The sequence below is a fragment of the Pristis pectinata genome, chromosome 9, assembly GCF_009764475.1.
Source record: "Pristis pectinata isolate sPriPec2 chromosome 9, sPriPec2.1.pri, whole genome shotgun sequence".
NCBI lineage: Eukaryota > Metazoa > Chordata > Chondrichthyes > Rhinopristiformes > Pristidae > Pristis > Pristis pectinata.
Window position 1 is genome coordinate 24,938,027 of NC_067413.1, and position 27,595 is coordinate 24,965,621.

Below are 27,595 nucleotides of genomic sequence, written 5' to 3' on the forward strand. Positions count from 1 at the left end.
ATGTTTTACATTAAAGCATTGGTTTGGTCCTCCAATTACCCTCACAGTCTGTCCCGACGTGCATTCCTTTAAAGATTTCTCCAAACCTTTGCAAAGATTCTGAAATCCAACACTGCAGACAGAATGAGATATAGATAGCAGGACGGCCATTGCGGAATATAATCTCAGGCTGCCTTGTTAAGGAGTACGCCAATTAATGTTTGAAAATAAACTAATTTTGTCTCTCATTCCGCAGCGACTTTTTATTACTATGTATAAGAATGGTATTGGAATGTGGCATCCATTCTTGGATCAATACAATGTTGTGCCAGATCAAAAATAGGTGCTGCGTAGGGGATGACTTTTTAAAATAAAAATCTGCATACAAGAGACACTGATCATTCTCCTGTGTCACAACCCGTCCCCTTCCACAACACACAAACCTGATCCATGGCAACACGCCCTGGGACAGTAAAGTTAACCCAAGCTCGTGTGATGGATTGAATTTGGGAAGCATGTTCGTGCCGGACAGAGGCACCGAGGGGGATCCGCTGGAGGAGAGGCTTAAACTGGGGCTTCCCTATCCAGGAATGGGCGGGGAAGGAGGGCGGAGTGGGTGAGAGAGAGAGCGAGAGAGAGAGAGAAGCTGGGATGTTCTCGCAAAATCAAGGATTTAAGTGATCAGTGAGGACAGTTACAGTTCTGCACAATCATTAACAAAAGTTGCAGGGTATTGATCTAAAACGCTCACACACGCTTGGTGAGGGATTAACTCCTTCCTTTTCATCTAACCGGGAGTTTCTAAACACCAAGAGTCCAGCGTTAGGAGAGAAAGCAAAACTGGATATGGGGCAAGAAGAGTGCTCGGACAGCCCTGCCTAACAACATGGTTCTTCAGAGGGCGATGTTCTGGACTGTATCACTTCACGTAAGTTTCATTTTAATTGTCCGGGATGTGTGGGGAGATCGCTGCAGTTTTTTTTAAGTGATCCTCATCATGATCAATACATGGATTTTCAAAAGTTATTACATTTATCCAACTGGGTCACGCACACACTTATCAAGAAAAGGTTTGGTGTTGAAAGATCTTATCTACTTGCCTATGACATATATGTTTTTATGTATCTTTCTTGTATCTCATTATAACTGCATATAGTGTTTTATATATTTATTCCTGCTCGTGTGTTAGTTTGGCTTTAGTTTCTACCAGTAAGATCCTGCTGAGAAATTTTGAAAGATTGATAGAGACTGATAATGTCACCGTGTCAAATGAACACAAGTACAACACCTCGGTGTCGAATTGCTCTACTCTTGTTTTAAAGACCCTAGCTATTTAAATTGAAGGAGTTAGCGGCTTCGTTCAATAGTGGAGGGCGGACTGCAATCGCAGCCTTCGAAGCGTTTGCGGCGTGATATCGCACGGCGCGATTTCAAGGCGCTGCCCATCTTATCTCTGAAGCGCGTGTAAATGTTTTTCAACGAAGATGTGCAAAGAAAAGCAGAAAATTTTGGAAGACTAAAGCTTTTGATAGAAAGAACCCATCAGGGAGGAGGTACAGGAGCCTGAAGACCCACACTCAACATTTCAGGAACAGCTTCTTCCCCTTTGACATCAGATTTCTGAAAGGTCCATGAACTCTAGCTCGTTATTTCTCTTTTGCACTATTTCATTTAGTTTTGGTAACATTGTAATTTTTATGTCTTGCACTGTACTGCTGCCGCATAACAACAAATTTCACGACAGAAGTCAATGATAATAAACCTGATTCTGATTAAAGGAAAAACAACACACATTTATATAACTTTAACATGGTTAAAAAAAACGTAAGTTGTTTCGCAGGGTTGGAATCAGGCAAAAATTTACATCAAGCCAAAGACATAGACGTTAATACAGTTCTTGGTCAGAGAGGTTTTAAAGAGAACCAAAGAAAGAGAAAGAACGGGAGAGGGTAAACAGGGAGCCTCAGAATGTAAGGTCTAAATAGGAATGGATATCAATACTATGCCAAAGGAACCAGGGAATGTACAAAAGGTGAGAGTTGGAGAACTACAGAATTTTCAGAAAGTTCAAGCTTGGAAAAACAACAGAATTTGGGAGTGGAGAGGCCATTGAAGAATTGAGGTGGAATTTTAAAATCTGAATTTTACAAACACGTGATTGATAAATAGGAACAGATAAATACGACAGGTCCACTATTTAAAGGAAATGGTTCCAAAATTAATTTTAATCCTTCAATGTATCATTTAAATTTGCTGTTTATACTCAGGAAACATCGGTGAGTAAAACCCGAAATAAAGACAAATGCTGGAAATATTCACCAGGTCAGGCAGCATCTGTGAAAAGAAAAGCAGAGTTAATGATTCAAGTTGAAGACCTTTCCACAGTAATCAAGTTGGATATTCAGAATGATCTGGCATCTTGGATGATCCATTCACCCAATATCAGCTCACAATTTGTTGGATTTGTTTCATAACATATTAAGGTGGAATTTAATGTCATAACTCTCAGGTGGATACCCTGTTCCACAGTCTCTAGATTAATGTACAATTTAGCCATATCTTTATTGGAAACATACTTTATGTGGGTGGCAGCAAGATAAGATAAAATCTTTACTAGCCACATGTACATCGAAACACACAGTGAAATACATCTTTTTGCGTAATGTTCTGGGGGCAGCCCGCAAGTGTCGCCACGTTTCCAGTGCCAACATAGCATGCCCACAACTTCCTAATCTGTACGTCTTTAGAATGTGGGGGGAAACCGGAGCACCCGGAGGAAACCCACGCAGACACAGGGAGAACGTACAAACTCCTTACAGGAGCAGGAGTTGATGGGCATGTGAGAGAGAAGAAGTTATCAGGAAATGAGTGGGGGAATGAAACTGATGGAATTGCCTTAAGAGGCAGCATAGGTCAATTGGCCAAGTGAATCCTTCTATGTTGAAAGGAAATATATGAAAAATACAGCACAGATTATGAGAATATTATTCTAGTTGAGAAATTATATTTTTGGAAGTATTAAAGTAACATTTCTTCTAATATAAATTCCTTAGAACATCAGAAAGCTTTTCACAAAGCTCCACATGAAAGAACTTAACTAAATGTCACATAAGTACAAGATAGAATATATTTGGAGTAAGAAGTTGATAAACATGAAACAAATAAGATTCAGAGATTGAAGCAAAAAGTTTCATTTACTGGCAATTGGAAACAAAGCATAGAATGCCAGAAACACTCAGAAGCTCAAGCAACATCTGTGGAAAGAGTTCCATGATTGTTGTTTCGGGTCAATCAGGATGCAAAGATATAGTTTTTAATTTCTGCCTCAATGGCACTTGAACCGAAGCTCTGGCAGAGTTTGAACCTACTCATGACCTATAGAAGATGAAATGACATGATTTTCATCAATTAATCAATTTGATATTGATGAGTAAACTTCTTGTTCAAAGGGGCTGCTTTGGGAATGTAAAAGAAGCATCCTTGGCATGCCATCTTTTTTCTTTGTCTGATTGCGCTTCAGTGAAGTGCCTTGGCATGTTTTCCAATGTGATAAATGCTATGTGCATGTAGGCAATTATTTTGTGAATGTGGGTTATTATTTTATAATGGCTGGGGAATGGGAATCCAAGCTTTCAGATCCCCTTCATTTGTACATTGAAACTCCACGTAAATAACTGATATGTACTCAGGAGGACCAAATAGACTCAAGGAAACTCTTTGAGTTTCAATTTAAATGTTGAGGCTGGCACAGTGACTGACTGTGACTGACTGACCTATGATTAAGTTGTAGAACTTATAATATTGAAATTCCTCCCCCTTGCCTCTTTCATAATAATGGGTGTCAGAACAGAAGAAGTGATCCTGATGCCCATTGCTATGGAAACATAAAATTTTGGGAAATAACTTATGTCAACTGTTTAACATGGGATTCCACTGCAGTTTTTCAAACATGCAAATAGTAGGTTTTAGCAAAACTGAGCTCTTGCTGTACACTGCAGGGAAAAAAAATCAAATAATGAAGCAGCCTTAACATAGTAGCATATCTCAAGATGCCTTACTGCTGTGGTATAAGACAAATGTGGTTGATATGACGACCTAAAGAACTGGGACCTACCAAGAAAGACAAGAACATAATAACATGACCACCACCTAGGTCCACATCAATGTTATTACTCCAACCTGACTTGGATAAATAAATATCATCTTTGTGGAAATACCTTCACCTTTCTCAAAAACAACTAGGGACGAACAATAGATGCTGATCTTGCCAAAGAAGCTGCATCAAGAGAATGAAAAATAAATCCTCTGAGTTCAAGTTGTAACCTAGGATTTTTTGCCTACAACTCCAATACAGCAAATACAGGTGTTACTGTATGAGATACTAATGTGAACAATTTGTGCTTAGCGGTTGATGCAGATAATAAAGGCCCCAATTTCACTATTTGGAAAATGTGCATCAGGTTAACAACTGATTGGACAAGGTAGTCCATTAGCCAAGTACACAGAAGGCAAAATTTCCCCTTGAAGTTTGGCTAATTCCTTTTCATATTCCTACCAAACCATGGGCAAAGATATGGGGAGGCACAGGGAATAGAAAGAATGCTCATGAGCCACAATTCAGCAGATTTCTATTATCAGAGTTAATTGCAGTGACCTGAAAGCTTTATAGCTCCCAAGAGGCTTAAAAGCAAAGATTGAAATGAATGATCAGTTAAATATAACTGAACACTGAACATCACAGGATGTGCAACCTCATGGGTCTGCTTTGCATTCGCTGTACAAAAAGCATCAGAAAGCAAACACACATAACGAAATTGGAAGGAAGGTAGTTGAACTTCCTTGCAGGGAGGGGAGGAGGGGCCCCAATAGTTTGACAATAGTCTCTGACATTGTATTTGGGAAGCACATTTAACAATGCCCCAGGGACCTTTTGGTACTTATTGTACTATGAATCAAATATAACAAAGAAAATTCACTTTTCTAAAATTGTACATTTCAGTCATGCCTTTTAATAAAAAGAACTGAAACAAGTTCTTCTAAATAGTAGCATTGAATGCAAGTTTTGTGCCAAGTGCCTCATCCATTGACTTTTCTTCTATACATAAGTCTATTAGAAATATGCAAACGTTAACCCTGTTTCTCTTTCGACAGATGCTGCCTGATCCATTGCACATTTCAAACATTTCTGTTATTACTTCATACAGAAGTAATTCTCAGTTTTTATGTTCCCAATGTGGAGAGTCACCCATGGGCATCATCTATCTGAAAATAGTAACTGTACAGTTCCAGCAATTTACCCTAAAAGGTGTTTGGGATTTGCAAGTCATCTTATAGAAAAATCTTTAACAGAATATTGCATTTGACCAATCCTTAGTTAAAACATTAGATTACTGAATACCTTGAATGAGATCTGAATACAAAGAGTTTTTCAAAAGCAAAATGCTGGAAACTTGGAAATAAAAATGGAAATGAGAGAAAAAAAAACAGAATAAATATTGCAGATCACTGACCTTTCATCATCAAAGGCCATTAACTTGAAAAATTAACTCGTGATCTCCAGAGATGCTGCCTGAACTGCTGAATACTTTTACCACTGTTTTTATAACAGGAAACCCTCTGTTTACCTTCTGACACAAAATCCTCTTTGAGAAAAGGGTAGAGATTTCTCTTGGTTACTAATCGTATCTCAATGAATCTCAAATGTAAAATTAGATAAATGGTTGTAGGGAAATAGACAACTAATTTCAATTTCTGCAAAATAACCATCATGTTCACTTTAAGTGCAGGTTCTGAATAAATTCTACCACTTAGTGATTTGCTGTTTCTCAAAGATGTAATAAGGAGCAAAGCCAAGGATCTTGTTTAAAGGTATTTAACCTTTCCTCAGTTGCATTTTGTCAGCAGCTCGAAGATCTCTGCCAGTGTTCCTGGGAAACTAATTATAAGCCGGTACATGGGAATGTTCAGAAATGGTAGAAAGAGCTTTGTTGTATCCCTTTGGTAATTATCTGTGTTTTCTGTTGGTGATCTTCCATTATGAGGTGGCTGGGGGCTGTAGATTTGGAAACACTGTTAGGGATAACATAATTGTCTGTGATGGGGATAAGATTGTATGTCTCACTATTGGCAGTGATGGCTTACATCAGAAAGTAAACACACATTCCAAGACTGGAAGGAAGGCAATTGTACTTCCTTGTATGGTGGAGAGGAGAGGCCTCAGTAGTAGAATAATAGTGGCAGACAAGCACCCAGTTATACCAACCTCCTCCCATTGCCCCCAACTAAATCTATTTCCATTGAAAGTAAAAATGGCCCTCATCTGGTTGGGTGGGCGAATGATTTTAATTTTAATAATAAAAATAAGTAAGTTTATTTCCTTGACATTTTGAAACATTCAAGTCTTGGCAGTTAATTTATATATATTAATTAATTTCCTTAACTCTTTTACTTATTACATACTAATCATATATTAAATCCTGTAAATCACTTCTAGGTAAGACATGAAGAAAGTTGTATCATAATATAGTACAGCAGCCCTGAAACAAGCCCCAATGAGTGACTTGCTTAAAAAAGTTTTTGAAAAATAAAATGAAGCATTTAAAACAAAAAGAAAACCTGTGGGATATCAGCACATTTTGCATTGGGTTAACATAAGTTTCAGTAGTAATATTGCTTCTCTTTTTCAATTAAAATTGCTTGAGAGTTCAATCTTAGTTCTCATTTACACAGCATAATTAACAACGCCTGATACCTGCCCTGTGGAATTGGGTGAATATCTGCTGAATTGAGCATGATCTACTTAGTGTCAAGGCTATGACATGCATTACATTTTAGCACACGTGCATGCATACCTATCTACAGTATCGATGTATGGAATGGTTAGTGATAAACAGTGAATCACAAATGTATGCTAAAAACAACTCAGAACGATGCAGTGCTTGTGATGGTCCAGAAGTTCAAGGATGGAGTAGTGGCTATCTCATTGCTGGGCAAAAGAAAATTATTTTTTTCCTGTACTAAAATGGTTTCCAGAACAAATCACATTACTGCAAATCTGACAGGTCATTTCTGTTCATGCATCAGTCTAGCGAAGATCAAGCATTTTGCATGTTGACATCATTTCTTCTTTTCAAGAAGAGTGGCAGGATAATTAAGTCAATGTGACTCTAAAATGTGCTGACCATTGGGCACTCTCGACCTAAAGCAGGTCTACCTGAGCAAGTGCCAGCCCAGTGATGAGAGCCTAACTCAGGACAGTTCCCTGAGCTACCCCCTCTCCTTCAGTTGTACGATAGCAATCTCTGTGGCCCACAAATCTCACAAGCAGACTCAATAAATGCCCCTGGTATCATTGCCCCATCCTACTTACTGACTCTCTCCTGACCCAGCAGTCCCATCAACTCACAGACCTCAACTAATAGTGAGCCAAAGGGTCATCAGGCATTTGTTAATTCCACAGAGGGAGTTGCTGAGACTGCCAACTGTCCCATTCTTGATGGCAAAGTTCACTCTCTGAAGACGACATTCCTTTTCGTCTCTTCAGAAGAAGATGTACCCATTGCATTTATTCTTTAAACTGGCCATCTTCTGCCTGATGTGTCTCACCCCAATATGGCAATGTCGATGTCAAACTGCCTTAATTTCTATGAGCGGCATTCAGGTCTGTCACTACTGGCACTATACATATGGGTCCTAACATTCGAGATCCTGAAATTCATACGGTGAAGCAGAAGTTGGTTTCTTTTAATGTTGGCTTGCCGTTGCACACTAACTACACACAGGCTTCAGAAGGGAGGACTTAATCCAGTGGCAAGGGGAATTTAGGCAACTGGAAGCCAGACCCGGCTACAGCTTGACCATCTTTAGGTTTGAGAACTATTCATTAACCTTTCCGTTCCAGTCCGCCTTGCTGAGACTCCTCCCTGGATCAATTCCCCTAGTTTGATGAACACTGTCAGCTTTTTCTTAATGAACCAGTTGTTTTGAATCATAGACATATATTTTGCATTTGGTGATCATGTGATTTTCTTTATATTGATTTCCAGACCAGTGCTCTTGCAGAAGTTCTGTAATATTCTGATGCCTTCTACTGTTTCTGCAGACGAGACGCTGATTATCGAGCTTCTGCAAATGCCAGTACAATGCAATATACTGATGTCGGCAGTGATCAGATGACAGGGTCCATGGTGATGTTAAATAGGATAGATCACAGATGATCCTCTTTCTTTGACCCCTGCAGCAGAGTGTGGTCTCAAATCATTTTGGCCAACATTTCCATTAGGTGTCCCAACTAACCCCACACTGACTCACCCATTATAGGCCCCAAATAGTCCCACTCTGACTCACTGAACACAGGTGCTGACTAACCCCACCGTAACTCACCGAACACTGGCCTTAACTAATCCCACAGTTTGTTTTACTTAGCATTCTTCAGTGCCTCAAAGATCTTCCTCTTGCTATTGTAAGGCCTAATTTCAAAGTTGCAGGCCCACAATGAAAATGTAATGTTTTGTAGGCCGCGAAGTCTTTATAATTTAAATGTAAAACAGAAAGCATTTTGGAAAGCAAAACATGACCTGTAATTAATTAAAAATTCTGTGTTGTAAATGTTACCAGTGCTTTTTATTTAAATACAGTTATTACTATAATGGCAATGCTTATAACAATGGAGTTGCTGAGAAACCTGACACCTACTGTCCATTACATGTATTGCATTACTCAAAATGCAAAGGATATTGGTTATTATCTAATACTTAGTCACCTCAAAGCATCTCCAAACCTTAGCTATTCATTAACTTACTTGACAGAAAGCAGAGAGTAGTGGTGAATAGTTGTTTGTTCAGACTGCAGAGGTGCATAGAGGGATGCTACCTCCAGAAGTTGATGTTAGGACAATTGCTGTTAATGATGTAGCATTGCGAAGTGTGGAAATGATAGAAAACCTGGAAATCTGGTAAACAGTAAGGAGCTTATTAAAAACTCCAGAGATCCATTGCCAGATTGACAAATGAGCAGACATATGGCAGGTGAAATGTAATCACAGGGAAATGCCAAATGGTGTGTTTTTAAGGAGAGGCAATGTAAACCAAGTGCTACAGTTTTAAAGGGAATGTAGAACCTTGTAGTTCACCTACATAAACCTTGGCAGGATGTTGATAAAGCCAAGGCAACAACAACAACAGTTCTCCCCCATACAGCAACTTTAATGAAGTGAAATTATCCCAAGGTGTTTCACAAGAATACTATATTGCAAAACAAAAATTGAAGATGAGCTACATTGGGCAGATGCTCAAGGGCTTGTCAAAATGTCAAGTTTTAAGGTACATCTTATTGACAGAAGAAGATCTAAAGATGCAGAGGGGTTTCAAGTGCAAATTCCAATTTTGAGGCCTTGACACCTGAATTAATGGCCACCAGTGGTGGAGCACCTAAACAAAGAAATAAAGAGGCTATCATTAGAGGAATGCCAATAGAACTTGAGGTAATAGAACTCCAGGAGATTGCAAAAATAGAGAGGAAGAAAACCAGAGAGAGTGTTTAAAACAAGGTAAGAAAATTAAAATTGAAGCATCATGTGACTGTGAGCCAAAGTAGAACAACAGGCAGATGACTAAATAAGAGTTGGGGGAAGCAAAGTTTTGCATGACTACAATTTTATGCAGAGTTAGAAATAGGAAGTTGGCCAGGAGTGCATCAGAATAGCAGTATTCACGTAATAAAGGTATGGATGAGGATCTGAGGAGCACCTGAGCTGAGGCAAGGGCGTGTTATAGGATGAACATATTGATGGCACACATACACGGCCTGATACTCATCTCAGGACCAAATATGAAACCAAGATTATGAATATCAAAAGAAGTGCAGAAACTGGAAATCTGACATAGAAACAGAAAATGTTGGAAGCGCTCAGCAGGGCAGGCAATATCTGGGAAAGAAAATAAAATTAAACTTTCAGGTTAAGGACATTTCATCAAAACCAGGAAGTGAGAAAATAAATTGTAAAGAAGGTGGGGCAGTGGGAGGATGGATAGGACAAAGGGAGTATCTCAAATAGGGTGAGAGCAGGATTGCCCAGATAATCCTGATGCCTGATGTTTACGGAGCAGTCTGGTTAATAGATTAATGAGGCTGCTGAGAGACAGAGAGAGACAGACAGAGACAGAGAGAGAAAGGCATAGAAAGAGACATAGAGAGAGTCAGACATACAGGCTGGGAGAGAGAGACAGAGAGAGAGAGGGAGAGAGAGAGCAAAAGAGAGAATAAACAAAATGACATGTTAAAGATGTGAAATGCAGGTCAGAGCAGTTTCTGAAACCAGAAACCAAATGGAGAATATTGGAATTACCCAGTAGATCAGGTAGTGTCTGTGGAGAGAGAAAAACTGAGTTTACATAACAAATGACTAAGCTCACTAGAGAACTGACCAGTCTTGAAACAAGGCAAGTTATCTAAGATTATTGAATTCAATATTGAGTTTTGAAACTTGCAAGGTGTCCAGAAAGAAGTGACATGCTGCTCCTTACATTGGGCCTCATTGTAATCGCATAGGTCTCACCTTCCACCCAATCAGCGTCGACATTCAGTGGATCAACCATCACAATCTCCACCACTTTCAATGAGATATCCCCACCAGCCACATTGACTCCTCCCCTTTTAGCATTCTGAAGGGACTATTTCCTTCATAGCTCTTTACCCTGCTCTTCTGTCTTCACCATCTACTCCCTTTCTCATGGAACTTTTCTATGCAACCACAGGAGGTGCAACATACTGCTTCTTTTATCTCATCATCATCCAGGGACCCAAACAGTCCTTCCAGCTGAAGCAGTGATTCTCTTGTACTCACCTAGTGCACTGTATTCGGTCTTCACAATGGATGGAAGGGGTGAGCAGCTTCAAGTTCCTGGGCTCCAGCATCTCGAAAGATCGATCCTGGGCTCAACACATTGATGAAATCACAAAGAAGACATACCAGCGGCTCGACTTCATTAGGAGTTTTAGGTGATTTGGTATGTCACCAAAGACTCTTGCAAATTTCTATAGATGTATGTTGTAGAGCATTCTGACTGGTTGCATCACAGCCTGGGATGGAGGCTCCAATGCACAGGATTGCAAGAGGCTGCTGCAAAAACAACAAATTTCATGTCATATAAGTCAGTGATAATAAACCTGATTCTGATTCTGAAAATGATCCAAAGGCAGAAAACTGCATGCGCTGGAAATATGAAATAAAAATGGTAAAAGGCAGAAATACTCAGCAGATTGGGCAACATCTGTAGAGAGAGAAACAGAGTTAATATTTTGAGCTGATGATCAGAATTGTGAAAAGTGAGATAGTTAAACAAGCTTTAGATGTTGAGTCCTAAAGGTTGTAATATGCGAAGTCAGAAAAGATCCTGTCCTCGAACTACATTGAGCTTCATTGGAACTGAGATAGAGAAGGTGGAAGACGATGCAGAATCAAGTGATGGGCATCTGAAAGGTCAGTCACCCTTGAGTCTGAGCAGAGTTGTTCCACAAAGCTGTCAGCAATCAGCATTTGGTTTCCCCAATGTAGAAGAGAGCACCACTATCGCATGAGCAATAAATGTGCAATGCTAAATTGGAAGAGGTATGACCAGGTTGCTGCTTTGCCTTGAAGGAATGTTAGGATCCCTGGGCAACAGGAAGGGAGGAGGTAAAAAGGAAGGTGTCGCATATACAGCAGTTGTTATGGGAAGGTGTCAAGAGAAGGGGAGTTGCTGCAGAAGAATGAACCATAGTGTCATAGAGGTAACAGGTACTTTGGAATACTGAAAGAAAAGAGGACAGTGGAATATCTGGTGGTGACATCATGTTTGAGGTCAATAATTACAAAAGATGGGCTGCTGAATGTAAAGGCTGATGAGGTGGAGGGTGGAGACAGAATGAAGCTGAGGTTAAAAAGATTCGGTTATAAGGAGAAAGAAACTGGGATTAATCCCATTAGAAAGGAACAGGGTAATGAGAGATTTAAAAGCAGTGTTCAAAATTATGAAGCATTTTGTTTGTATAAATACAGAGAATATGATTCCATTGTTACTGCAGTATGGAAGGAGGCCATTCAGCCCAATGAGTGTATACTGGCTCTGTAAGACAATCCAGCCCTCACATTCTACCCATAGTTCTGCAAACCCCTTCCTTTTAGATGACATAAAAGGACTGCTGAAAGAACACAGGGAGATTTTCTTGTTACAAAATAGTTTTAATGATCTAAGGCAGATATGATAATTACTTTATAAGAGGAGTTGGAATTACATTTGACAAGAAAAGAAATTCTAAGGTTCAGGCAAGGTATCAGTGAATAGATAGAAAGTGATAGCTCCTTCGAAAAGCTGACACAAGCATATAGAGTTGAATGGCCTCCTTTTGTGCTGTATTGTTCAATGATTTTATGTGTTCTTCTGACCAGAAATCCAGCTGAGGTTATATAGAAACAAAGGCCACAATGAGATGAATGACTAGTTAATGTGTTTTGGCAGTATCAGTTAAAAAGAGAATGTTGGCCAGGACCACATCAGTACTCCCGGCTCTTTGATTAATGTGATAGGACTAGAAATATTGATTTAACATCTTATAGGGATAAGGGGATCTATATGCAATGCAGCATAATGCACAAATTATCTCAATCTGAATAATGTCCTGGAGTAAGGTTTGAACTGTCTCAAAGACACTAACTGAGCCAAGCTCAATTTCTCCTGTACTATCACCTGATTCTTTCCCTGACTTGGCTCACCAGCTGCTGAAAGCCAGGTCTGTGCCTTTGCTAGCCTTTGGCCATTGCCAGTGTACCCCTGGCTGACCGTGAATCTTGCAGCCTACATAAACAGGAGCTGAAACTGCTGCTCACATTCTAACTTGTACAAAATCAAGTTCACCCATTATCCTGATCCACATTGGCTTCTGGTTCAGTAAAGCCATAATTTTAATATTCTTATTCTCCCTCACCTCTCCTTGGTCTCTGTAACCTTCCCTAGTTCAAAAACTGCAGTCCTCCAAATTTGGACTTTTATAGATCCAGTCTTTAAGCCCTAAACTTTGCAGCTCCTTCCTGAAATATTTTTACTACCCTAGTTTTCCTCCTTGAAGCACTTATTAAAACTTACCATTTTAACCAAACTTTTGACTACTACTCACAATATTTCCTTTCATAACTCATTACCAACTTTAATGAGATAATGCTCCTATGATGTTTCAGTACTTTAATGGTGCTATATAAATACATGTTGTTATTAACATTGAAAGAAAAATGTAAGCAGTTTAGGAGGCTTTGAAGTAATGGATAAAGGGCTAAGATTGTGATTCTACACAGCCTCTCAGCAGGAAACATTCTCTTCCCAAATAAATCAGGAGTGACACTAAACTTTTAATGCTTTCACATTTCCAGGAATTTTGTGGTTACAAGAGAATGGTGATTATGTTACTAACTTAATAATCCGCAAGCCAGGATATATAATTCAACAATTGCAACAGTTTTCTTTTATTTTATATAACTGACGAGTTCATTCTTGATGAAGTGTCTCTGCACTCTCTACAATACCTATATGGAATATTCTGCAGCATTCCATTCTGTAGGAGTCAACATGCCCACACTTTAAGCTCTCTGTGGTCTGTGAGGTGCCCTGGGATAGGCTGAGCCTGTGAAAGCCACTTTATAAATGTAAGTTCTTTCTTTACATGACAAAAACCCAAGGGCAACGTGGGTAGCCTAAGAGTAGCGAGGTTGGTGGTGAAGGTGTGGGAGGGGCAGGGGAAGTGATGTTCAGATATATACTGTGCATAGTTCCTCTTTTAAGTGAATTTAAATGTAAACAGATTCTTTTCTTTCCCTTTTCAGATAGCCCTGCCTTGTTTTGCATCATTGCTCACATCTTTGCTAGAACGGTATTGCGAGGTCTTGTCATCCTTATACAACGTTACAGGTACATTTTACTTTATATATAAATCCTGACATAGCCAACTCTGCCTTATATCATGGCTGTTGTCTGGGATCTGTTGGTGAGAGAATTTTAAATGATCTCCATTTAAGCACATGGAGTGTATTCATTCCCAAGCCAAATAAGGTCACACCAAATAAGGTAATCTTTTTAAAGGAGTCAGTAAGAATCACTTCAAATGAATGACATTTGGCAAATTGAGTTAAGTAAAGTGTTATTTAATTGGGATTATTAGTTGTGAGTTAAACCAATCCTTGTGTAAATCCTAATGTACCTCAGTCAGTTACATTAGGATTTAATATGTACCTGAGTTAGTACATGAGTAATCAGCCAGTTGCAAGTACAACATTCAAACACTGCACTGTCTCCAGTTCATGGGAAGAGAGCCATGTCAGAAGATTACCTGTAGTCACTGCTCAGTTGAAAATCTCACTCACAGACTTCAGACAGGGAACTGGAAGAACATTGTTACAGCAGGAGATAGTGTTTTAATTCAGCATTATTCAATGGGGCATGGAAACAGACTGGTTGATCCACAGGACCAGTGGTCTGGAGGCCTGGTATGATGTATCTGCACTGTGTAATGAATTGATCTGTACAGATGGTATACAAGACAAGTTTTTCACTGTACCTTGGTACAAGTGACAATAATAAACCAATACCGATGATTTGGAGACTTGAGTTTAAGTCCTACCATGACAAATGGGGGGATTTAAATTCATTTAATTAAATGAATCTGGAATTAAAAAGATAGCATTAGCAATGTTACTATAAACTAATGAAATGTTATGAAAATATATTTGGGTCTCTAGGGAAGGAATTCTTGTGTTTTTACCTGATCTGCCTATACATGAATGACAATCGTATAGTGGTCTTTTCACTGCTATTTAAGCCACACAATGCAAGATGCAATTAAGAATGGCTACAATTTATGAATGATAAAACAGAATTGGCTGAAGGCTACAGGGATGATAAAGAGCTTATTGCCTAAATTAATTTTAATGGAAGACACTTGCAGCGTAGTAAATAAATCTCACTTGTATTTGAGCGTCCATCACCATTCTGTACAAATGCATCTGAAAAAAAATCAAGATAAATATTCTCTCTGTGTGAATAAATGGAATTCCAGTCAATTCATCAATTCTATACAGAAATTATCCAAAACCTCTTACTTTGTTATGACTGGTTACTTCAACAGCCACGAGGCCACTCTGAGACAAAAGGAGATAGTAAATGTTGAAGAGTGGAGAGAAGCAAGTTAGTTATGTCTTATAAAATTCTTCCAATATTTCTAACTGCTTCATAAGAGCATGGATTTGACATTTTAAGGAATAATATTGCCAGTCCATTTGACAGAATCGTTTTAGATACCATCCAAAAAGCTAAATTCCACCATTGTGAGTTGTACTTTTAGTTAGCAACTAAACTCTAGAATCCCATCACTAAACCTCCAACCTTCCATCTACTTTCCACTCGTCTCTCCATTAGGAAGCTTTTTAAGACCATGTTTATAGTTACCTGATGTTCCCTTACGTGCCCTTCTTTCTGATCACATTTCCAGGAAGATCTTTGGGATATTGTGGCCATTGTGATGTTGTGGCCATTACAGAGACTTGGCTGTTGCAAGGGCAGGAGTGGCTGCTTGAGGTTCCGTGGTTCAGATGTTTCAAAAGGGATAGGGAAGGGGGTAGAGGGGTGGGGGTGGCATTGCTAATCAGAGAAAATATTGCAGCTATAGGAAGGCAGGACATCATAGAAGATTCATCTGTTGAGTCAGTGTGGGTGGAAGTCAGAGACAAGAAGGGAGTAATCACTTTATTGAGCATATTCTATAGGACCCCAAATAGTCATTGGGACACTGAGGAGCAGATAAGTAGGCAGATTTTGGAAAGCTGCAAAAACAACAGGGTTGTTGTCATGGGTGACTTCAACTTCCCCGATGTTGATTAGCACCTCCTTCGTGCAAAAGGTTTAGATGGGGCAGAATTTGTTAGGTATGTACAGGAAGGATCCCTGACACAGTATGTAAACAAACAGACTAGAGGAGAGGCCATGCTGGATCTGGTATTAAGCAATTAACCTGGTCAGGTGAAAGACCTCTTGGTGGCGAGCATTTTGGGGATAGTGATCACAACTCTCAGACCCTTAACATAGCCATGAACAAAGATAGGAGCAGACATTATGGGAAAGTATTTAATTGGGGGAGGGCAAATTATGATGGTATTAGGCAAGAACTTGGGAGCATAAACTGGAAACAGATGTTCTCTGGTAAATGCACCACAGAAATGTGGAGGTTGCTTAGGGACCAATTGCATGGGGTTCTAGATAGGTTTGTCCCACTGAGACAAGGAAAGGATGGTAGGGAGAAGGAACCATGGTTAACAAGAGATGTGGAAGGTTTAGTCAAGAGGAAGAAGGAAGCATATTTAAGGTTTAGGAAGCAAAAATCAGATCAGGCTCTTGCGAGTTATACGGCAGCCAGGAAGGAGACTTAGGAGAGCTAGGAGGGGACATGAGAAGGCCTTGGCAAGTAGGGTTAAGGAAAACCCTAAGGTGTTCTACACATATGTGAGGAACAGGAGGATGACTAGAATGATGGTAGGACCACTCAGGGATCAGGAGGGAAAAATGTGTCTGGAAGCAAAGGAGGTGGGGAGGTCTTAACTGAATATTTTGCTTCAGCGTTCACCAAGGAGAGGGACTTAGACAAATGTGAGGTTAGCATAGAACAGGAAAATGTGTTGGAACATGTTGAGGTTAAGAAAGAAGCAGTGCTGGAGCTACTAAAAAGCATTAGGATAGACAAATCCCTGGGGTTGGACAGGATATACCCCAGGGTACTATGGGAAGTGAGGGAAGAGATTGCTGGAGCGTTAACAATGATCTTTGAGTCCTCCCTGGCCACAGGGTGGTATCAGAGGATTGGAGGGATGGCAAACGCTGTTCCATTGTTCAAGAAAGGTAAAAGGGATAATCCTGGGAATTATAGACCAGTGAGTCTTACATCAGTGGTGGGCAAACTATTGGAGAGGATTCTTAGGGACAGGATTTATGAGCATTTGGAGAAGCACAGTGTTATCAAGGATAGTCAACATGGCTTTGTGAGGGGCAGGTCATGCCTCATAAGCTTAATAGAGTTTTTTGAGGAAGTGACAGGTCAAATTGTTGAAGGCAGTGTGGTGGATGTGATATATATGGATCTTAGCAAGGCATTTGACAAGGTTCCTCATGGTAGGCTCATTCAGAAAGTCATAAGGTATGGGATCCATGGAAAATTGATTGTGTGGATTCGAAATTAGCTTACCTACAGAAAGCAGAGGGTGGTTGTAGAAGAGGGGTATTTGACCTGGAGGTTGGTGGCTCGTGGTTTTCCGCAGGGATCTGTTCTAGAACTCCTGCTTTTTGTGATTTTTATAAATGATTTGGATGAGGAAGAGGAAGGATGGGTTGGTAAGTTTGCAGATGACATGAAGGTTGGTGGTGTAGTAGATAGTGAAGAAGGTTCTCCTGGGTTGCAACGGGATGTAGACAGGATGCGGAGCTGGGTGGAAAAGTGGCTGATGGAGTTGTGTGAAGTGATACACTTTGGAAGAACAAACTTGAAGGCAGAGTGCATGGTTAATAGCAGGATTCTTAGCAGTGTGGAGGAACAGAGAGATCTTGGGATCCAAGTACATAGATCCCTCAAAGTTGCTGCACAAATGGATAGGATGGTTAAGAAAGCGTATGGTGTGCTGGCCTTCATTAGCTGGGGGATTGAGTTCAAAAGCCGAAAGGTAATGTTACAGCTCTATAAGACTCTAGTTAGACCACACTTGGAATATTGTGTTCATTTCTGGTCACCACATTATAGGAAGGATGTTGAAGCTTTGGAGAGGGTGCAGAAGAGATCTACAAGGATGCCACCTGAGTTGGAGGGCATGTCTTATGAGGAGAAGTTGAAAGAGTTAAGGCTTTTCTCTTTGGAGCGATGGAGGATGATTGGAGACTTGATAGAGGTGTATAAGATTATGAGAAGCATTGACAGAGTGGACAGCCAGCATCTTTTCCCCAGGGTGGCAATGGACAATACTAGAGGTCACCTGTTTAAGGTGTGTGGAGGAAGTCAGGGGAGATTTCAGAGGTAGGTTTTTTACACAGAGAGTTGTGGGTGCTTGGAATGCACTGCCGGGAGTGGTGGCAGGGGCTGATAAGATAGGGTCATTTAGATAGGCACATGGATAAAAGAAAAATAGAGGGTTATGGGAAGTGAAGTAGAGAGGGGATAGATTGAATGGGGATAAGGTTTATATCGGCTGGCACAACATCGTGGGCCAAAGTGCCCATACTGTCCTGTACTGTTCTATGTTCTATATTTTATGATGTTATAGAGGTACTATTTAAGTGAATTTACTCTTATATCCAACTATCCAACTGATTGGATTCTGGGTGAAGGAAAACTTCAAGGAGATAATTTTAACAACACTTTTGAATCAATGCTTGAGTTGATTTGAGCTATTTATCATGTGCGAACTAAAGGCCATGTTAAAATATCAAGAATAGAAAAAATATGTGCTCTTTAAGAAATAAAAGGATGATATCTGTTGTGAGCAAATACAGTACTTGTGATAGAAAGCTTTTCAAAGGTTGTTAATCCATGAGTGAGACTGCCCAGTTGTGGAAAATTAGTAACACATTTTTTTATGGTAGGCGAAGCCAGCCAGGAATTGAATTGAAACTACCCAGTTTCATACTGACATCAAACAGAAATGATGCTCCCTGCTCTGTCTGTTCCAGATAAATTACTTCTTTGTGGAATCCAATGCCTTCTTTCACCATTCTTGCTTCACACTTCTACCACCTCAGTCATCCCCAGGATACTTCTATTTGTTTTTTTCGTGTGGAACTCAGTCAATGTACTTTAAACAATATTATGAAAAGGGAAGGTAAGTGTAGGCAGTGCTTTTTTTAGAAACAAAAAAAATCAGTGCCTACGCTTACCTTCCCTTTTCATAATTTTAAAATATACCTTATTTGGCAGTTATAGAAATCAGCTAAAAGTATCTGGTTTTATTTATGGATGTTGCAGAGAATGTGGCAGACATCCTGGAATGTGAGTTATTGCTTTAATAAGAAAATGAAAAACAAGTATTAATAACTATCAAATATAGGTTCTGTTTGCCAAAGTAAATGAGTCTATGAGCTTAACAGTAAAAGGAGATGGATTTATATCCTTCTGGGTTTGAGATAAATTGCCCTTCTGTATCAATTAGTCATTAGGTACTGAAAATTTTGCCTACCTTGATGGCTATCAATGTTTTGATTGGTGAACTTAAATGGACGATATTTATCTTGTGGTTGTTGTGTTGCAGATGTGAATCAGACATTTTGATAAAGATACCAAAGAAGTGTCTAGGTTAATTTATAAAGATCTAACTCCTCAAGCTGATTTTGGCAATCCCACTCCAGCACTTTTGCAGCTCAATAAAGCATTTGGTTAGACTGTACACTAATTTATTGCAGATGCTTCAAACAAGGTGACTTTGAATGTGCTCACCATTTAGACCCATTTGTGTATTGACTTGCATTTCACTTTTTAATTTTTTGTTCAGCAAGATAAAGGTATACTTTCCCATTGTCAGCATTTGGACCAAGCAAGGTGTAGCATGGTAAAGCTTCCTCTATGAAACTTCACAAGAGGATCAGTCCGATATTCTCCCAATCTTTATCCTTGATTTTGCTAGTCTTACATTAGATGTAGTTCTGTACTGTAGCCTATAATTATGATACTGAGACTTCAAACAAACAATGGAGATGTGTGCTCTATTGGTTTGGATTGCACTTGAACTCTAATGTCGTCAAATACAATCTATGATAAGCATGGATAACGTAACATATTGATGTCCTCAACGTTCCCTCAGCACTTCTGATATTCAATCTGAGACCCATTTTCAAATCTCATTGGAAGACAGGTACAGCCTTCACTGCTTTTTCCTCAAATAAATTGATATCATTGACTTTCATAGCTCCAAGCCAATTAAGCTCATGTGGTCTCTTGGTAAGTGTATAAGGAAGTCCCTTTGCAGAAATTTTATATATGGGATCAAGTTTTGTGGAATTTTAGACCAAAGGTTCAGGTTTTCCTCAAGTTAATTGATGAGAATCAAAGATCCCTTTGCTCTCTAAAACTGCTTTAAATCGCCACAATCTTCTTAGCAGGCTCTGCACCTCTCTCAATGTGTTTCTGTAAATGTGTATATTTATTTTAATGGAATTGCTCATGCATATAGTATATAGGTATGTCCACATCTGCACTTGATCACATACAGTATGTATGCACTTGCATCCAATCCAGGTTTAAGGTTAAAAAAAAGTTTTAACAGTTTAGAGCACCTTTATGTTTCTATATGTGTGTGATATTTGTGTGTATTTACTGCGTACTTATTTTCAAAGATGACTGGAAAAGTCATAACTGGAGTAGTCATAAGGCCACTGCATGTTCCTATACTCATGGGGAATAAATGTTTTAATTTGATATAACACCAGAGGAATGCATGTATTATCTATTCTGGATATACAAGTTCTGGATGTGCAGCTCCTTTTGTGGAATACAGAAATTGGAGGAATCCTAAAACAGCTTCACTGTTCAGTTAGATCATGGCCAATCTGTACCTCACATCCACATAAGCCCTTTGTTTACATATCCTTACCTACCTGAAGTTTACTCAAGTTGAAATTTTCAGTTATCCCAAAATCTGCAGTCTGATGCAGAAAAGAGTTCCAGACTATTGCTTTTTGTGTAAAGTTCTATTTCCTGTTTTAAGTACTGAATGAACTAGCTCTAATTTTGAGCATATGTTATCTTGTTCAGAATTTCCCCAGCTGAAGAAATAATTATGATGTAATCACCCCAGCAGAATTTAGCATTTTAAGTACCCTAGCTGGATCAGATCTCGGTCTTTTACTTTCAAGGGAATGCATCAGGTCAAGTTTATGCAACCTGCTTTCATAAATTAACCCTTGAAGTTCTGACAACCTTCTGGTGAATTTCTATCAATAAATCTGTTGAAAAGCAGCATAGTCAAAATTGAAAGTGGTCCTTTGGACAATTGAAGGATAACCTTCTCCAGTTTATATTATTGTCGCTTGAGATAAATGTTTTCATCGCATAACACACCAGGGTAAGGAGGATTGCATACCACAGGGAAAAGGCACGGCAATGGGAATAATTTTGAGTTCTGTAACAAAGAACTGAGGATACAAGAGCACCTAATAGAAAAAATACTCTTTAAAATTCTGTGCTTCCAATACCTGATCAATCTGAGACACATGCTTTAAAAAAAGGTCCATTGTATTATATCTGTTAGTGTTTCATGGACTTTGAAAATGTCTAAATCTGTACACTATTAGAAGTCTCATACAGAGTGTACACTTCCTGAGTCACACTTTCTTTCCTGTCACAATTTCACTGCCACACGTTAATAAAGATTTCATTCCTTATGAAGTGTCATAATCCTAATGACTTGACAAGAGGAAAACCACAGGAGCTTGGTTAATACTATAGTACATAATTTACTTGTTGGAAGTTTGCTAAACTTGTCTCTTTTTACTATTTTCTTGCAATCTTCTTATTGTGAAAGTGATCTCCTTAAATTTCAGACATTCAGTTAGTAATAATGAATAATTTAATTCTAAACAGCATTTCCTTGCTTCTTATTAAGTCTACATTACACACTGGCAAGTATTTTCTTGCCCACCAGGGGATTTTTGGCAAACAAAAAGTTAGCATTGGTTTAAGATATCCTTTCTTATAAATTGACTTTCTTGATTTCATTTTACATGAAAATACTTTCTAACAATTGTGTTTCTGCATCCTCTATATATGTAGACTGTACTGAAGCGTAGATTACTGCATGCTATTACAAAATAACCTTAGGAAATAGATCAGAGTCATTAAGCTGACAAAGAAACATCTCCTCATGTTTCCTATATTGTGGCTCAAATGTGATTAATGGAATTGATGCGTGTAATTAACTTGTCAAAATCTCTTTTGCCTGATGAGTCCCAAAGCATCACTTGTTTATTTGGACTGATTGTGTTGGTTTTTGCTATCTCTCCGAGTGGTCTGAAGTTGGTGGTGTTGTAAGGGCGGGCTGTGAGTGAATTTGTCAGGAGAGGTAAAAACTGTCCCACTCTTTACTGAGGTTAATAGAAAATAATCACAGATTTAATGGGCAGCTCTTTTGCACAAAAACATATGGATCTTCACCCAGTTATCAGCATAAAGATGCAGAAGTTTGGGGGCCCCGGATAAGCACATGTGCATACTGCCCAGCTGAACTTATGCTTCCTGCCACACTAATATTCTAGGCCTGGCATTGCAATGCTAGATTATAGAGAATGAACAGCGCAGTCTTCAGAGCTTGGATCTTCTCCTGCATCTGTGGTCTCCTACCTCATTGTATGGTACAAAAAACTGCAGAGACAATCAGGGAAATAAGTTTACACATACAATGAGATGCCTTGCACCCTAAATAATTTTTAATTCTATAGCAAAAATACTTTAAAAAAATCTGAATAAATGAAGGCAATAACAATAAAGTAAACTGCTGTTGTGGATTGATATGCCACAAGAATCAAGCATACCTTATGCATTGAAACATTTTGTATGTAATTTTATTTTTTCATCCTTTGCTTCCTGTGAGATAACTATTTGAACTGACCTGGCAATATCCTAATATTGAGCATCCATTGAGCTTTGATCCCTGAAGCCAGAGTCAATACATATTGAAAGTAGCCTGGAACCTGCAGGTCACAACTTTCACTTTCTGTTTGGGAATAATTGTTTATATGAAGTTTTCAATTCAGTGATAAATAGTGACTGGGATTTATTTTAATTGCAATAAGACCAGTGGCAGTGCTAAGTGGGAGAAGTTACAGTTTATACACTAATTTGCACCTGGAGCAACTCCTGTGCATGTTGGGGTCATGTGCCTTGTGTAATTGTTCCTGCTCATTGATTTCCACCTTCTTATCTCCATGTCGAGGGCCACTTCCTGTATGCTTGCTGCTGCCTGTGTCAAACAGGCCATACCAAAGGCATTATGGTTCTTCCAGAGGTGCAGGATGACCAGGGCCAACAGAGTTCAAGGCAAGGGGGCAGTTGAGATTAAGGCAGAGTGACATGCACTTCAGAATGGAACATTGGCCCAAATTTGTTTTCTCTTCAATGAAAGTTAATGGGATCTCAGTTGAAACTGCATAAACAGCAACCTTGTCAAAAATTGGATTATCATTGTGTCAGCTGTGACTCAGTGGTAGCAGAGATTGTGGACTTAAATCCTACTCTGGAGGCAGATAACTAGTCTGGCACTTAAAGCACACCACTGAGGAAGGCTTGGATGTGCTGTCATTGAATGAAACAATAAACTGAAGGCCCATCTGCCTTCACAGGTGGATGTGAAAAATTCCATTGGCACAATTTCAAAGAATAGCTGGGCACTTCTGAACAATATTTAATCCTCGATCAGGATCACCAGTTATTCCCTAGCCATTTGTATGTCTTGTGTAGCTGGCAGCCAATTTGTGCATTACATGTATTTACTAGGAGATAGCATGCATTGAGACAGACTGTGACATAAAATATATTAAATAAATTGAAAATATTTCCTTAATTTTCAATTATGGTTTCTTGTGTAGAATGGATTCAGTCTGCATTTGGGAAGGTCTTGAAATTAGTAATCTGCTACATGCTTGGCTCCTCACATTGGCTCTGTGACATTTGTTGTCTGCTCACAATGTTATTTTCACCATGACATAATGTTCTGAGTACTGGAGCAGCACTGGGTAAGTACCATACAAGAGGGACTGCACTTCATTGGCAATCTTGCACCTTTGGAAGTTCCAAAATGGGGGAGACATAAGGAGGTGCCAAGAGTCTGAGAAGTGATAGAGACAGTTTGGGGAATCAAGAACATGGAAGACTGGCTATGCTTTAGGAAAATCTGAGCTTATGCATTTAGGTAAGATAAATAGAAAAATTGAATATTTTACAATGATGAAAAATTAATAAACCTTGGTATATAAGAAGATCTTAGTGCCCTGGTTCATGAGGTGCAAAAAGTAAACAGATGCAGAAATATGTGCAGCAAACAGTTAGGAGAGTAAATAGTGTGCTGGCCTTTATTTCACAGACGTGGGAGTACAAAAGTAAGCAGGTCTTACAGAGCATGTATGGGGCATTGGGTGAGTACTGTGTGCAATTTTGGTCTTGTTACCTCAAGAAGGATATACTGTACTTGCTTTAGAGATTGTGCAGCACAGATTCAATAATTCATTTGGGTGCTGAGGTGGTTGTCTCATGAGGTATTAAGGAAGATTGAGAACAATTGGTTTATGCAGACATAAGAGACTGCAGATGCTGGGATCTGGAGCAACAAACGATCTGCTGGAGGAACTCAGTAGGTCGAGCAGCATCTGTAGGGGGAAAGGAATTGTCGACACTTCAGGTCAAAGCCCTGCATCAGGATTGAGAGTGGAGAGGGGAAATGGCCAGTATAAAGAGGAAAGGGGGAGTGGTGAGACAGGACCACAGGGTGATTGGTGGACTGAAGAGGGATGAAAGATGATGGGCGGGTTGCCTCAGGTAGGGTGGTGAGGGAATGGGTTTGGGAAAAAGTGGCAGGTGGATGATAGCCTGAGGCAGACAAAGAGAGAAAAGAACGAGAGACAAATGGAGTGAGTTGTGGGGCCAGGGGGGAGGGAGTGGGGACTAGAGAGTGAAGGCCGGAGACAGCTGCAGGAACGCAAAGGGCAACCATTGCAGGAATCCGATGTGATAATGGGAACCATGAGAGGAGAGGTGAATGGCAGATGGAACCAGGGTCACGTAGGGGAAGAGTGGGGCGGCAGAAGCCAATGGGTGAACTATGTGTGTAGCAGGTGATGAAACCAGAAGGGTTTGTGAGATGAAGATGGGTGATGGGGGTGGTGGGTCTGGAGAGGGTAGGGGTGGGAAAGGGGACAAAAATGAAAGGACTGGGGGAGGATCTGAAGGAGAAAGAGGGGGAGGGGAAGGGGGAGAAAAAACATCCAAAGGGAGTGTTACCTAAAATTGGAAAGGTTGGTGTTCATGCCATTGGGTTGTAGATTACCCAGGCGGAATGTAAGGTATTGTTCCTCTGGTTTGTGTGAGGCCTACCCTGGTAGCGGAGAAGGCTGAGGATGGACAGGTCAGTGCAGGAAGGGAAGGGGAATTGAAATGGCATGCAACTGGGAGCTCAGTGTGGCGATTACGGACAGAGTGCATGTGCTCTGCAAAACAGTCGCCCGGTCTGCACTTGGTCTCACCGATGTAGAGGAGGCCACATCGGGAGCATCGAATGTAGTAGACGAGGTTGGAGGACGTGCACGTGAATATTTGCTTCACCTGGATGGGCTATTTAGGTCTCTGGATGGTGGTGAGGGAGGAGGTGTAAGGACAAGTGTTACACCTCCTGCGATTGCAGGGGAAAGTGCCAGGGGTCAGGGAGGGCTGGATGGGGAGGGATGAGCGGGCCAGGGAGTCACGAAGGGTGTGGTCTCTGTGGAAGCTGGAAAGGGGTGGGGAGGAGAAGATGTGGCCGGTGGTGGGAATCACATTGGTTAATGTAGTCAACTATCCAGTAATTTTGCTTTTGATATTTGTCAATAACTCACTACTTGATTTCTAACCAGTGACCTCTGATGCCAGTAGTCATCCAGTGACCTTTTTGTTCCTGATCTCCATTTGGTGACCCAGCTGTCCATGACTAATCAGTGAGACTTACTGTCCAGTGATCCACTACCTACAGTTTCGCTCTGTGCTTCCCTGCTCTGATACAGTGAACCTTGATTCTGATATCCATTCAGTTACCTGTGCTCCCAATTTTTATCCTGCTCTCGATCACCATCCAATCACCCTTTCCCGAATATTATCCTGAACATGGATTCCATGTCTTTGAAGTGTACAGAAGCACAGGAATCACAGCTGTCTGGCAGACCATGAGTTTTGTGCAGTATTTGAGGTTTTCAAGCACACTTTTCCTCAGACAGCCACATCTTGTGCTGGTAATCTGGAAACAATGGTGAATTTGTCTGCCATCCTGAGCAGTGGCTTCTGAGATATGGGAAATAGTCCACATTTTACTGTGTCTCATTGTGGCTTTATTATGTAAGTTGGTAAATTGGTTTATTATTGTTACATGTACTGAGGTACAGTGAAAAACTTGTCTTGCATACCGTCCATACTGATCGATTCATCACATCAGTGCATTGAGGTAGTACAAGGTAAAACAATAACAGAATGCAGAATAAAGTGTTACAGTTACAGAGAAACTGCAGTGCAGGCAGATAATAAGGTGCAAGACCATAACGAGGTAGATTATGAGGTCAAGAGTCCAATTTATCGTACTAGAGGACCGTTCAATAGTTTTATAACAGCTGTTCTTGAGCCTCGTGGTATGTGCTTTCAGGCTATTGTATCTTCTGCCTGATGGGAGGGGGGAGAAGAGAGAATGTCCAGGGTGGGTGGGTCTTTGATTATGTTGGCTGCTTTACTGAGGCAATGAGAAGTGTAGACAGAAGCTGTGGAGGGGAGGCTGGTTTCCGTGATGTGCTGAGCTGTGTCCACAGCTGTCTGCAGTTTTTATTGTGATCACGGGCAGAGCAGTTGCCATACCAAGCCATGATGCATCCAGATAGAATGCTTTCTATGGTGCATCGATAAAAATTGGTAAGGGTCCAAGGGGACATGCCAAATTTCTTTAGCCTCCTGAGGACGTAGAGGTTCTGGTGAGCTTTCTTGGCCATGGCATCTACATGGTTGGACCAGGACAGGCTATTGGTGTTGTTCACTCCTAGGAACTTGAAGCTCTCAACCCTCTCAACCTCAGCACCATTGATGTAAACAGGAGCATGTGCACTGCCTCCCTTCCTGAAATTAATGACCAGCTCTTTTGTTTTGCTGACATTGAAGGAAAGGTTGTTGTCAATGACACCATGTCACTAGGCTTTCTATCTCCTTCCTATCCTTTGACTCATTGCTATTTGAAGTACGGCCTACTAAGGTAGTATCATCTGCAGACTTGTAGATGGAGTTAGAGCAGAATCTGGCCATACTGTTGTGAGTATATAGTGAATAGAGTAGAGGGCTGAGGACGCAGCCTTGTGGGGCACCAGTGTTAAGAATAATCGTGGCGGAGGTGTTGCTGCCTGTCCTTACTGATTGCGGTCTGTGGGTCAGGAAATCAAGGATCCAGTTGCAAATGGAGGGGTTGAGTCCCAGCTCTCGGACTTTGGAGATGAGTTTGCTTGGATTTATAGTATATAGGTGGAGCTGTAGTTAATAAACAGTAGTCTAATGTAGGTGTCTTTACTGTCCCGATGCTCCAGAGATGAGTGTAGGGCCAAGGAGACTTGTTTCAGTGGTAGGTGAATTGCAGTCGGTCGAGGTTGTCTGGGAGGCTGGAATTAATGTGTGCCATGACCGGCCTCTCGAAGCACTTCATGATGGTGAATGTCAGAGCCACCAGGCGGCAGACATTAAGGCACGTTACTATTTTTCTTAGGTACTGGGAAGATAGTGGTCTTCTTAAAGCAGGTGGGAATCTGAGATTGAAGAAGGGAAAGGTTAAAAATATCTGCAGATAGCCCCCACCAGCTGATCT

General features: G+C 40.3%; 1 protein-coding gene across 2 annotated transcripts in view; it reads left to right on the forward strand.

Moving 5' to 3' along the window:
- The first annotated feature begins 624 nt into the window (after nt 1-624).
- The window catches only part of LOC127574405 (corticotropin-releasing factor receptor 2), a 163,561-nt gene continuing 136,590 nt past the window's right edge, over nt 625-27,595 (forward strand). Inside the window, exons 1-2 of one of the 2 annotated variants that reach the window (XM_052023404.1) lie at nt 625-907; nt 13,832-13,916. In XM_052023404.1, coding sequence (XP_051879364.1) covers nt 866-907; nt 13,832-13,916 — 127 coding nt within the window. In that variant the 5' untranslated portion in view covers nt 625-865. Of the gene's footprint in view, nt 908-13,831; nt 13,917-27,595 lie in introns of those variants that run through there. The other variant, XM_052023407.1, reaches the window with a different exon arrangement.